We start from the raw sequence: 13,765 nt of genomic DNA on the forward strand, positions 1-13,765 counted from the left end.
CCTTTCGTTACCTCCTGTATACTGCACGATGCAGGACGCACAATGAGGCTGAAACTTGGCTCGATCCAAAAGAAACGGTTGCACGACTTGAGAATCGGTCCGAAAAAGGGCAGAAACTCTTACAATGCATACCCAACCTGAGAAGCCTTTTGGATGAGAGTTAAAACATATTTAGGAAACAAAAGCAGAAGTTCAGTTGCCTTATTTTTTAAAACCTAAAATTCTTATTTCTTAGAGCCTGAGAACTGACAAAACCACATATAAAGATACTGCAAAAATTAAGTACAATTTAAGAACACCAATAATTTTCTAAATAACACTAAGAAAAAAGGCATAACCTAAAGCTTTTTTTTTTTTAAAGCTTTTAGGGTACAGTCGTAATGTGTGAAATAAATATACAGGTATTCAGAAAAGTTGTTCATCATAAGGTTGCTGTTATTTATCACCTATCTGCCTGTGAGGTTTGACACAGGGCAAACATTTGGAGATGTCCTCTAGAACGCTATAGTACCTGAATTTTTTAATCATTTCAAAAGCTACAACTTAATACATTCAAACCATCAGCAAAGAATAAGAGGTCAAGCTCAATCATTGGAAATTAATTCTGTGATAAAATATAAATTAATGTGTTAATTAATTTTATAAATGTAGATAATCCTAGATGGACGCACACATTTATGTGATAACAAATTAACATCATCTTAGTGAGCCTCAAAACAGATTTTACCTTCTTTGTGTTGGTCTATTTTTTTAAGAACAGCTAAAACCTCACAAACATTAGCAGTGACAAGCTGAGAAGTAGCATTCTCACACACACAGACTAATTTCTTATCCCAGAGCGGGCAGTGATGATGTATGGGGGGAATGAGATGGAAGACGCTAGTCGATTGGCCAACCCTTTTGCCATCACAAAGTAATGAGATCTCAGGGGGAGGGAGAAATCCAGACAGAATACCCCAACTCCTCTCACATAATACTAATTGGTCAGCACCCAGTAGGCAGGATGCAGTAAGATTTAATGGCATTCTAAGTATTCTCCAATCTGCTTCTGACAAATGTCATCAATGAGTAGGAGTGTCACTGTCGAAAGCAATTGCTGTATATGGGTTCATTATCTGTACAGCTGATGCCAAAATTGACAGCTTTTTTTTGCTGTTATAAATTTATATCTAATCCACAATTAAAAGAATGGTTAAAGGGTCTTAATAAGAAAAGCAAACACTGCTTATTGAGTGAATTATCCATGCTTTTCCCTAGTTCGTGCAAATCTGCCGTCAACTATTCAAAGATTTTAGCTACTAGTTGTTCCTACATATCACTTAATTATGCCTTTAAGATAAGCATTTAATAAATATTATGCATATAATACAACAAATATGTTATATTTTTTGGTAATTTAGGTTTATTTATTAGTAGTGGAAGGACCCATCCACTGTAGCTGATGTCACACTCATGATTTGCATTTTTTGTCTAGATAAAGCATTCAAGTACAGAGAATTTACATTTTTATATAGGTTTTTAATGCACCAACAAACCCAAGTATAGTGTATTGCTTAACTACTTTCTCTGTGACATAAACTAATTTCAAACTGTCAGCATAAAGCAAATAGTCTCGATGAAGCGACAGATAAAACTCTATTCCCTTATTGAAAATCCACATCATTGAATATTTTTATAAACTGTTTGTAATGTGTTTAGTTTATGAAGAGGAAAGAAATGGTGGAATGTGTATGTGTGCAACTATGAGCCGGAAAACCATTTGACTTATCTTGCAGCAAGGCACTTAAATAACTTAATTAGTCTCAAGAGATGTTCATCTTCACAGCTCCGACGAAGTGCATTCACTCAATATAAACATAAATTTCACAGTGTGAGGAGAGGTAATGCATTCCAATCAGTAATCCAGTCCAATAAATAGATCTTCATTGTCTGTAGGTGGCTTCCCCCTTTTTAACCACTGCATCTTAGTTATTTTAAGTAAGGTTTATTGCAAGACTAATGTTTTATATTCAATATAAGAAGATTCATTTCACCATTGATGAGTTCTGTTAATACTTTATATCTTTGAGGTCTCTTTCTCCTCAAACAGTTCTAACATGGATAAAGACTTTAAGTCCAAGATTTTGATTGTCAGGTTTTGTTTTTCCATTTTTTTCCATTTTTGCATAGATAAGTCTGCATTGCATTTGTATTTATTTTGCATGAATATGAAGTAAACACAGAAACTTCCCTGCAGTGAAGACACTTAAAAATGACATTGATCTCTTTCTAGACCTGCTTTCTACCTGCTTTCCATTCTAATATCTGTTTTGCATTTGATTAGAGCGGGCCACACATACTTCCCTTCCTCTGATAATATGATGCCTCCGTGTTTGTACTTTTAATCTGTCTCTGGTTGTCCTTGCCTTCACACAAAAATCAAAAATGTACACTTGCTGCAGCATATTACAAGTTTAAGCATACCACTTAACTGACAGGACATTTTATGTCTGACCTCAGTAAGTTGTGGAATAAGTAGCACACACTTACGTCATTGTTTTTAATCTGCAATTCTTTAAAGTAGCAGTTAAAAGGATGTTGGCCTGAGTGGTTTAATTGGTCATCAAGAATAAAGGCCTGTTAATGTTTGAGTGTTAGAAAATCCATGTGCTATTGTGATCTTTGGGATTGGGATACGGTTGTTAAAGACGAAATCTATCTGAAGAAACTAAGTGAACAACAGATTTGATTTGGAGTATAATAGTGGTATTAGTGTGTCTTTTTGTGCACAAATATGCTACATTCTATTTTAGCTTGTCTGTCTAAATGAATATTTTGGTGCAAAGAGCACAGAATATTTTTTTAGACTGAGGAAGTGTCTTTTGCCACTGTTGTCTGTTTGTATATGGATAAGTTGTATCCACAAAATATGTCATAAGACGTTGAGACAAATGACAATTTATGTTGATTTACATATATGTAATGAGGCCTAATGTGATCATGCTTAAGCCGTTCTGAAACCCAAAGCCTCATTAGGCTTAATGATACCCTTATGACTTGGAAAGCTGCCGATTATATGCATATGCATGAGTCATGAAACTTTTCCGTAAGAAATTCATGCAAACTTGTAGGATGTCTTTATCTTTACATTAGAAATATAAAAACAATACATTTAAAATACAAAAACAATACAAATATGTAGACTGTTGATATTATATCATGTGTTTTTTCCTTGTCCTTTTATTGCAGCTTAACATTTTAAACTATAATTTCTAATACTTGATCTTAGCAGCCATAAACAAATATTATAGAGACTCTGAAATAGTTAACCTGATATATAGAAAGATTTTCAGCCCACGTGATTCACAATTTTATAGGAACAGTTATAGGAACTACATTCCACACCTGAAAATGTGAATGAACCTTTCTTTTGACTTCACATAAAATTGCAGTGTGAGCTTTTAAACCATGCTTGGCAAATATACCTGTAGGAAAATTGGATAAGATGAAAAAAAAAATATTCTAATATCCCTTGCAGAAATATTAGCAGGTGAAAATTATTTTCTCTGTAATCTTACCACAAGCTATTGCTTTTTAAAATCTTTTGCAAAGTGCTTGTTATATATGAATAAATATGAAGCAGCCTGGATATCATGTTTTAAATATTTTCAAAAAGCTATTTGTCTCTGCACACTTTATTGTTTTCAAAAAAGTGTGCAGAGAGCGGTCAGCAATGGATTGTCATCTAGCAGTGCCTAAACCACGCTTAAGATAATCCAGACTGTTTTCATGTGTTGCTCCAAGATGGTGGAATGACCTACCAAGCTCGACAAGAACAGCAGCATCCCTGCCTATCTTCAGGAAACTCTGTACCCCCCCACTACTACTCTTTCTGCACTTCCCTCTATCTCTTTGCTGTCACCACTGATTCTCAATAACCATTTTCCTCTAGAGAACTTATTGTCATATTGATGATAACTGTGACATTGTTTGTACTTTGTAAGTCACTTTGGATAAAAGCGTCTGCTAAATGCGTATGCATAAACATATACTGCATTGTCCTAAAACTAAATGTTTTCAGTTCCTTTTCAAATCTTACAGCAGTGTTTTACAGATTAGAAAAACATCCTCTGCATTTTTTTTTGTAAAAATATCTAAAATAAAAAAATCAGTATGTGTCCCCTGCAATGTAAATTTTCAACAGTATTTCTGTCAGCATTTCTAACCTTGCTAACATTATGGGCCTGATCCTCCAAAGCTTTGCATGTATTTAAGACGTGCAAAGTTGCTTTTTAAAGCAGGTGACTTTTGTATTGTGTGTGTAAAATGAATGGAACTGCTTTTTTGGTTTGTGCTTTCACAAATATGCATGCATATGCTTGTATCCACCCAAATTCAGTGTACAGTAGGATCATATGCTGTAATCCTGGCACTTTAAATGTCTATAGGCTATAATAAGAATAACAGGGGATAAGAATACATGTATGAGTAAAAAAAAGTCAAAATCATTTCCCAAAATGTTCATAAGAAATATCTAAATTGTGCAAAGTATTTTTAATAAATTTTCTCTTTCTCACCACTAGGGGATGATGCAGCAACCCCAGCACCACCACATCCTGCGGCCATAGGCTATTTATGCCTTGTAGCTATTAGCTACAAGGCATAAATTGTTCACCATAAAATATATGTTCTGTGTTGAAATGATCCTGGAAGCAGATGGTTTGGACCAATAGCTAAGCCTGTCCTTTTTTTGAAAATGCAATGTAAATGTATGTCTAGGCAATTTTGTTAGCAGGTTGTAAACACAATTTAAAAATGTATAAATCTATCGTTCCAGAAAGGAGTCTCTTGCTTATTTGTGCCGAAAAAAAAAAATATAAAAATAAACTGTGTACTTGGTGCACACAAATATAATTAAGTGGTTTTGAAAAGTACATCACTGCAGCACACATAAACATAAGGCGCATATTAAATACTCTAGTGACAAGAAAACAAAAAAGGGTTGTAAATTAAATGTCTCAATTTGGATAAAAGCACAAAACTTAGAAAAGAAAACAGGTTCTGAATTCTAACCAGTAAACCTGGCAAGGTGTTTGAGTAAAATGTCAATAAGGAGAACTATATGGGAAAAGGGTATCTGGAAACAGGCTGAAAGTGGTCAATAATCAATTTTCATCATCTCTACTGCAGCTGCTGCCTGGTTGTGTGATATAGGAGAACCATGGCAGCATCAAACACACAATGAGCTAAAAACAGATGTGAGGAAGGATTTAGGATCTTTCTTTGTGTCCAGAGGGATGTTCCAGGGCATGATCTTACCTCTGCAGATGGTACCATTCCCAACATAGCCTGGCTTGCAGGTACACAGGTGTCCTATGATGGTGTTGGTGCAGATGGCGTTCTCATCACACAAGCTTTGGCCACTGGCACACTCATCGTGCTCTGTGGGAGAGGAGAGAAGCAACTGTACCATCATGATGGCTGGTGATATTTGAATCTGTGTTAAAAAGTACATTTAATTTTCCAAGGTGTAATACAAAATCTGCTCAGAGAGAATGAGGCAGATTGAATTGTGTTTATAGCCCAGTTTTTGAACAACTCTAATTAATCAACTTTAATTCTTGCCATGCTCACAGTGGAATAGAAATGTGTACTGATCCATGATGGTGAGTGAGAGATCTTTAAATAACATCAATTAACAGTAGATTCATGAAAAACAGCAGCTGATGAATGCCAGGTGTGCAGACAAACTGCTTAGTAGGAGATAATTAGGTTAATTTATTTTAGACCAGGACATGACAAGGCTTTGCTCAAAGTATCTCTATTTAATGAGTTTTGCACTTTTGTTGCCAACCCCTTTAAACTTGTGCAACAATACATTTTTACATGTTTTATATAATAAAAAAAATATTTATTTGTTTTTTTTGCTTTTAGCCTTTTTTTTAACTTCTGTAAGGAAAGGTAAATTCAAGACTTTTTTAAAGACTTTTTAATGCCACTTGAAATGAAAAGTTAAGAAAATAAAAAAGCTAAGAAAACCTGATTGAGGTAAATTTACCGCAATTTACCGAATTATGTTTATATGCTCATAAATCAGTACATTCCGGACCAGTAGAAATTTTTTACATTTTTAAACTGTCCATATAGAACACAATATAATATAATAGAATTAAACCTTATTGTCATAGGGGACTTACCGTATGAATAGTAGTGTAGTAGGGTAAGAAGGGTAATAATACTGCATAGCAACGAAGATATAAGAAGAAAGCTAAAACACACTAATAACTTTTTGAATGAATTATTTTTGAAGAACTAGTGAACTAAATTCAAAATTCAAATCTGATTTTTATGCTTTGTGTTTCACTCCACTGCCTGGATTCCCATCGTGCCAAGCTTTAATGATTTCTTGTACAAAATACACCATGCCTCAGGGCCACTGGAAGTACTTTTAAACAGCGGGTGCTGAGAACATCTATAGGTCTATTTAAAAAAAAACAATAAAAATAAATAAGTAAATAGATTAAGATTCACTACTTTATTGTCATATACACTTCAGTGCAAGCAAACAGGGTGTGTAACACACAGATGTCATCAGTTCTCAGGTGAATATATGCGCTAATAATTAAACTTCACAAAAACACTATAATAATGTAGATTTGCTGCCATGTACCTGAGTCACCTCGTTAATGTCACACATGACTATTAGCTCAAAAAATTATTTTATGCAGTAATTTTATTATTATACTATTCAAACGTTATTGTCCATTACACAAAGAACACGGGATCAAAATAACACTCTAAAACACTTTGGTTACGTTAAACTAAATGATACGAATAGATATGAAAGTGTGCGGCGGCACAATGCTCATTTTGAGCTACAGGCAGGGTGCCCTGCCTGGTTACAAGTGTATAAATGTTCAGGTGCCCTCTGGGGTCATGGAGATAAAGTCTTTTGTAAACAGACGAATACGAAATGCATTTCTTTAACAAATTTCTTCGAATTACTAGTCTGCTGTCATGAGCGTGATACTACGCTCTAGCTTGCTTGACATTGCCATGACAACGTAACTTCCATGATTTTGTGTTGATTAGGCCTCAAAATAATTTAATTAGAATACAAATACACGTAATAGTAGAGAGCACGAGAGTCAAAATCATTTCCCCAAATATTCATAAGAAATTTATATATTGTGCAAAGTATAAAAAAAAAAAATGTATCTCCCTCTCAGCACCCCCACTTTCAACGGCCATGCCATGCCTTATATACATTCCCTGTACCGGTTTTGGGCATTAAAAAAACTCTTGGCTGGATGGCCAATTTTCGTTAAATGTACACTTCCCCAAAAAGTTAGTTATTACCCCAAGGTCTGGCCGCAAGATAGTTTTTATTGGCTCTGCTAATGGGAGGGAACCAATTATGGTTACAGCGAGCCATTCGGAAAATGTAAAAAAAAAAAAATTAATTATGGATTACAAAAATAAAATCCTATTTATGATGATGAAAAATTTTGAAGACCTATGAAAGACTGATTTAAGATTGTTTATTGAAGACTTCAATCGTTTTAAAGACTTTTTACTAATCCGTGGGAACCCTGATACCCATGTGGTGTGCATGATATAAAAAATCCTTTATTCTACATGTTTTATTAACAGATCTTAGCACTACATTAAGTAAAGTTACTTTTGTACGTAGTTTGAGGAGTGTTGTCTGAGTAATGTCAGTCCTTATGGCCTGTGAAACGTCAACGGTGCGGCTGCATTCTATACTGCACTGTTATGCACTGAGCCTTTCATATTAATCCCTTTTGCACCATGATGTTAAACTGGTTTTCCTTTGCTCCTACACTATTCTGATCACTATTGCACTTTATAAATGCTAATGTTCATTTAATTGTTGTAAGCTGCTCATTCACTGTTAAAAATCTGTATGCATTGAAATCAATTATTATTAATTGTGTAAGTCTAAGTGCTGGAGAGTAACACCATCTTATAGCATATTATTGCTTTAGAAATGTCTGACCCATCTCAGTTCTACCTTTAAAGGTTGCTGCATTCACATTCGGAATAATGGTGATATCTACAGTAACTAGTTTTATTGGCTTACACTATCATGTATTATACTTACGTATAATATATTAGATTTTTATCAGTAAATCCCTGTTATTATTACACATTGCCGCTTTAAGTATTAGTCATATATCACCTCCTAAACACACTAAGACAAATGTAAACTTTCTTTAAATGTTAATCTAATTTAGTAGTACTTTAAACTATCTTTTAAAAAGTGTAGAAATGTTGGCTAGAGCTGGTAAAGGAATGTTATTATTCACAGCGAAACAAGTCCTTTAGTGACATGGACTGAAAGGGCACCCAGAAAGAAGGAAGCCGTTAATTCAAAAGCAAAGAACAAAAACAACAAAACAAAACAAATTACAGAGTGCAAATGCACACAGTGTTAAAGAGATTGATTTCTGGAGGCACATTCTGTGATCTTATGAAACAAAAACTGAAATTTGGGTCCAAATAACCATTGTTACATTTGGAAGAAAAAGGGTAAAGCTTTTAATCCTGAGACTAGCTTCCCAATTGATATGTAGGAGTTGCTCCTCCATGATTTGTAGGTGTTTTGGTAAAGAATGGACCGATGCATTTCAGAAAACAGGCAAAAGTATATTATTTGAAAAAAGAGATCCAATAGCTCAGAATTTAGGCTAGAAAAGTAGGTCTTTAAAATGCAAGAGGGCTCCAAGCATTACATTAAATTGAGTCGAATTAGTGGCCTATGCTTTAGGTTGGCCAACAAACCTGACTCAGTGACAGGTTCTGTCAGCTGAATTAGCCAAACTTCCACCCCACTGTTGTAATATACTGTTAAAAGGAAATCCGAAATCATTTAAAGGCAACCCTAGCAAATATTAAGAAACTGTAAGTATACTTCAAAAGTTGTTATATTACTCTGGTATTTAGCAGAAATAATTAAAAGTGACTCTTCTATTTATCTATGAGTAAAATCAAAAATACTTGAAACAATGGTTTCTGTGCAGCTTCCTTTGTTCCTTCTCTCCATGAAAATGTTAAATTGCAGTCCCTGCAAGTCCAAACATTGTAGAAGGTCCTATTCAAATAGGATCTGGCCATCAACAACACCCTTTTTGGGATTATCACATTGAAATACAAAATAAATACAGTGCACACATTTGGGCTTGGATTTTTGGATTATGATCAATGTTATGTTCTGGTGATTCAAAGCATATCCTTGTTTAATATGAAGTTTTTTTCAATATGTCTGGAGGTTACAAAAACAGTAACAGAATAATTTGAGCATGTTGAAATATCAGATTAGTTAAACACATATTGCTCAAAGCAGAAGTGTCAGAATAATGACTTGGACTGGATGAACATTAATCATGGCTGGACTACACAGCATGTGGAGGAAGAAGAATGTTTGTGTTCTCATACTGTAATGCAATGAACAGTACAAATTGTTGGATGATAAAATCTGGCCATCGGTATGATTAAGGGGAAGTCAGTCTGATGCAAATATAAGATATCAATGTTGTATATGAAACTCATATCTGGGGAGAGAGAAGCATATAGGACAGCCAGGTGTTGCAGCTCAGCAGTGAGCTGAAGCTGCCCATTTTCCTTATGCTGGCCAGGGTGGGATTTGGGATATAAACACTACACTAGAAACACCATATGGCATCAAAAAGCTGATTTATTTCTCTTTTAGCAATTCAAATGTCTTCTTTCTGTTATTACAGCCTATGTCAAGCACCAGCTGCTGCTTAGATTGTTGAGTATTTATTGTATCTTGGTTTTTCTACATAATATCTAGGACAGTGGCTCCAGGGAATTAGAGCCCCTGGGTCCCCTGATGCACAAATTCATCATAATAAAATAACCAATAATGAGCATGGTAGGTTGAGTGAGCTGTGGGAGACGAAAGAGAAATCACTTCTGATCCAATTTATGGGTAGGGAAGCCTCAGTTAAAATGATGGCCTTACCTAGAATTAAAACTTATTTTCAATGATCCCCAATAAACCATCATCCGACTGGTTTAAATCTCTAGATTCTTCCATCTCTAAATTTCTATGGAAAGATAAACCCCCTCGTATCAGTTTAAAGACACTACAGAAACCTAAAGATAGAGGGGGACTAGATCTGCCTATCTTCCAAAACTACTACTTAGCAAATAAACTACAATACATCTCTACATGGATAAAACATAATCCCTTAGATGATCCCTGGATAGACACAGAACAGGAAATATGCAGTAATATAATTTCAGATTTGCCGTTTAATAGCTCAAATATCAAACGGAATTTATGCTTTCAAAATATCAGCTCTTCCCTGACAGCATGGTGGGGGTTTCTTAAAATTATGAAGTCAGCACATATCCCATGCAGTCATACACCCATCCGGAATAATCCTGACATCCTACAAAATAACAATATGATAAAATAAAGGCATTACATATCTGGATGATTTATTTGAAGGAACGGAGTTGATCACATTTGATAAATTACATTCCAACTAAAATATTAGAATTCCTAGAGTTAAACACCCCCAAAACTACTGTCTAAATTAAACAGGACACTGACTAAACTAGATGATACACTATATCTTCCTATTATGAAATGGAAGGAAGATTTATCAGTAAGCTTTGAACAAAACATCTGGGCTCAGATATTTCTAAGAACTTTCAACATGACTAGAAACTAATACAATACAAAATCCTCCACAGAGTACACTATACGGGTCAAAGATTATTCAAGATGGGCTTTGCACAATCTAATATCTGTCCACAGTGCACAGGCAATCAACTTCATAATTATATCCACTCATTATGGTTATGCACACCGATTCAGAGGTTCTGGGTAAAGGTATGTAAGTACTTATCACAGTGCCTGAGTTGTAAAATTTCACCTTCCCCATCAGTTTGCTTGCTAGGTGACTTTGAGGGAAGCTCTGTGGGGAAAGAAATTGTTTGCATGGCTTTCACAGCCTTGTATAATGCAAAGAAAACTATTCTTGTGTATTGGTAAAGTAAGGAAAAACTCAGTTTCAGTCACTATACAGATCTTTTGTTGAATTATATAAATCTTGAGACAGCATCTGCATCCCCATCAGACCGATCTCTCTGGGCTCCTTTGATGCATCACTTAGTGGAGTGAGGGGCTGTGGGATGTGTCCTGTGGCGCGTGGGGGCTGGTTTGGGGGTCCCTGGGTCTTGGGGCTGTGGGGTATGCTCAGAGTGGGGCGCCTGGTGGGTCTGAGCCTGGGGTCTGTTGCCCCCATCGGGGTGGGGCTTGGGATGCCTTGGGGGGGCCTACAGCAGCCGCTTGTGGTGCTCTTGGGGGGGTTCCGTGGCAACTGACATAGGTTACCGGCCGGCTAGCTGTGCTGTTGCTGGGTGGGTCCGGGGTGGGTCCAGGGGTCTGGGGTCCATGAGGTGTGTTTCCCTCGGGCGAGTGCCCCGGCGTAGCGTCGGGGGGTTTGGGTTTTGTGGGGTATGCTGCTTGGGGTCTTGGCCGGTGTATGCCTGGGTGTTCTGCCCTTCCGGGGCCTCTGGTGTACTGGGGGGCCACAGAGCCTGTCAGCTGGTAGGGGGGCTTCAACATCAACATCTTATGGCAGATGCTTTCCCCTTTAGGGGTTTGCACTCTGCTAGTGGGGGGAGGGGGTTGAAAAGCATGCAGCCTCGATGTCTATCATAGTGTGTGGTGAGTGGTTTGAATGTTAATGTTGGGGAGGAACAGGCTGTTTGGGTGGCCTGTGAGGGACATGTTGGCCTCGTCCCCGGGAGGCTTGTGGCGGGGTTTTGGGCCGGGTCCGAAGCAGGAACTAGATGGGTTAGTGTGGCGGTGACACCACTCCCCTCCCCCCATCCGGATTTCAGGTTCACCTATTTATATTTCAGCGATAGTATCAAGGTGCTACTTTATTATATCTCTTATACTATATATATATATACTATATATATTATTATATACTACCGTTGGTTGTGCTGTTCTTCTTTTTACATCTCTCCGCTGGTGATGAAGCAGACTAAAGACATTTTATGGTAATCTCCCTTTTATCTCCACTTTCTTTACACTTTTATCCTTTTTCCTGTTTTTGCTTTCCTGTTCTACTTACATTGCAGTGTCCATATAACTGAATACTACCTGTATGAATTATAATAAAGCTATTTATATGCATAAATCAAGCCAAACACTATGGTGATAGCGGTACTGCTCCACTTGTGAAAGCAAAATCTGTTGTGCTCTCTTTTTGGAATCAAGACATTTATTGCTATTGCGACATTTCCAGACAGGACACTGTTAAAAAAACCAACACATAATATTAAGTAATAAAGACAATATAAAAACACCAAATATTAGAATGAATAAATATTTAAACATCGACTTCAAGAAAATGGAGGTTAAATGGTTTAAAGCAAGATGTTTATTATTTGCACTAGACCAAATGTATCTTCTGTCAGGAAACAAATATTTTTTTTATCAGCAGTACACTAAATATTTTTTCTATAGATAAACAATTTGGCAAAATAGTTTATTGATTTTCTGTCATATCAGAAAAGCATTTGGTCAAATTGCAAGCAAGGATGTACACGTGGACAAAATTATTAGTACACTTCTATTAGTAAAAGAAAAACCCACAATGGTGACAGTAATAACTTGAATCTGACAAAAGTAATAAGTGCAATTTCCATGAAAACAAACAAAAGGGACGAAGGGATATATTAAATTAAGGTGTCTCCACTAATTAGCATCAAAGGGGTCTACAATCATGTAATCAGTTTGCGGACCTATAAATAGAGCAACAGGAAGTCACTGTGCTGTATTTTTGCAATATAAGAGTTTATTAACAAAAAACATTCAGCTCCAACTCAAACATATTTCAATTTAAAACTCTTAATTAAAACTAGTGAAACTAAGCTAAACTACTATGTATAATGAGGAACGGAAACATGGTTTAAAAACATATTACAGTTTAAGATGGAATTTGTATTTGAAAAGTTTTTCTGGAAGAATCTGGGATATGATCAAATTAGATTTACACTAATTTAGAGCAAAATGAATGTTTCCAGACCAATTCACAATGCAACTCCATGAGTTGAATATAAAATTATTTGGCCAAATAATGTTTTATTAAATGATTTGCCTAATCAGGAAGCAATAACCTTTAGTTAAATGATTGTTTATCCTATTTGAAATAGCTACCAGCGAATAGACATGAGGATTCCATTAAATAACTCTTGGTCACACTTGGAATCGAAATGTAATGAGTATACGAGGAACACATGAAAACTAATGTTATATTACTGTTTAAACCTTTAGTGAAATAAAGCTCATTCAAGCTTCAACAACAGCTCAAAATATATTACTGTAGCATAAAAAAGTCTTTTTTGCAGCAGTTTGGTTCTGGAAAGTCAACTATCATGACTTATCCTTGGTCATTCTGGAGATCTAGGCCTTTGTCCTGGGTCTCCATGGTGGCCTCTTCCAATGTGGACCCCCTGGCAGCTTCATGGGAAAGAGGACAAGATATCTTGTTTGCTGTGATTTTACTGTTCTCAACATAGAGGGGGTAGCAAGTCACACCTTTGGAAGAGGGCTGCCTTGTGGAGCAAGGTTGCTGAAAAAAGAGGGTTGCAGAGGTCTTACAGCTGTTTATGAGCCAAAACTGCATTCTCTTCTCCGGTCATAACGTTGAGATGAAACATGGACATTGGTTCTCTATGTCCAAAACCATGATCATGGGACATGGCACAACAC

The 13,765-nt window shown here is 36.1% G+C and overlaps 1 protein-coding gene across 1 annotated transcript in view; it reads right to left on the reverse strand.

Annotated features, from left to right (window-relative positions):
• LOC119796324 (protein kinase C-binding protein NELL1-like) overlaps window positions 1-13,765 on the reverse strand; it is a 321,529-nt gene that overhangs the window by 62,699 nt on the left and 245,065 nt on the right. The window contains exon 14 of the mRNA XM_038304828.1: window positions 5,299-5,421. Within this exon, the coding sequence (XP_038160756.1) occupies window positions 5,299-5,421 (123 nt within the window). The remainder of the gene's footprint in view (window positions 1-5,298; window positions 5,422-13,765) is intronic.

The sequence above is a fragment of the Cyprinodon tularosa genome, unplaced genomic scaffold (assembly GCF_016077235.1).
Source record: "Cyprinodon tularosa strain WSP-4 unplaced genomic scaffold, ASM1607723v1 ctg543, whole genome shotgun sequence".
In the NCBI taxonomy this organism is placed as follows: domain Eukaryota; kingdom Metazoa; phylum Chordata; class Actinopteri; order Cyprinodontiformes; family Cyprinodontidae; genus Cyprinodon; species Cyprinodon tularosa.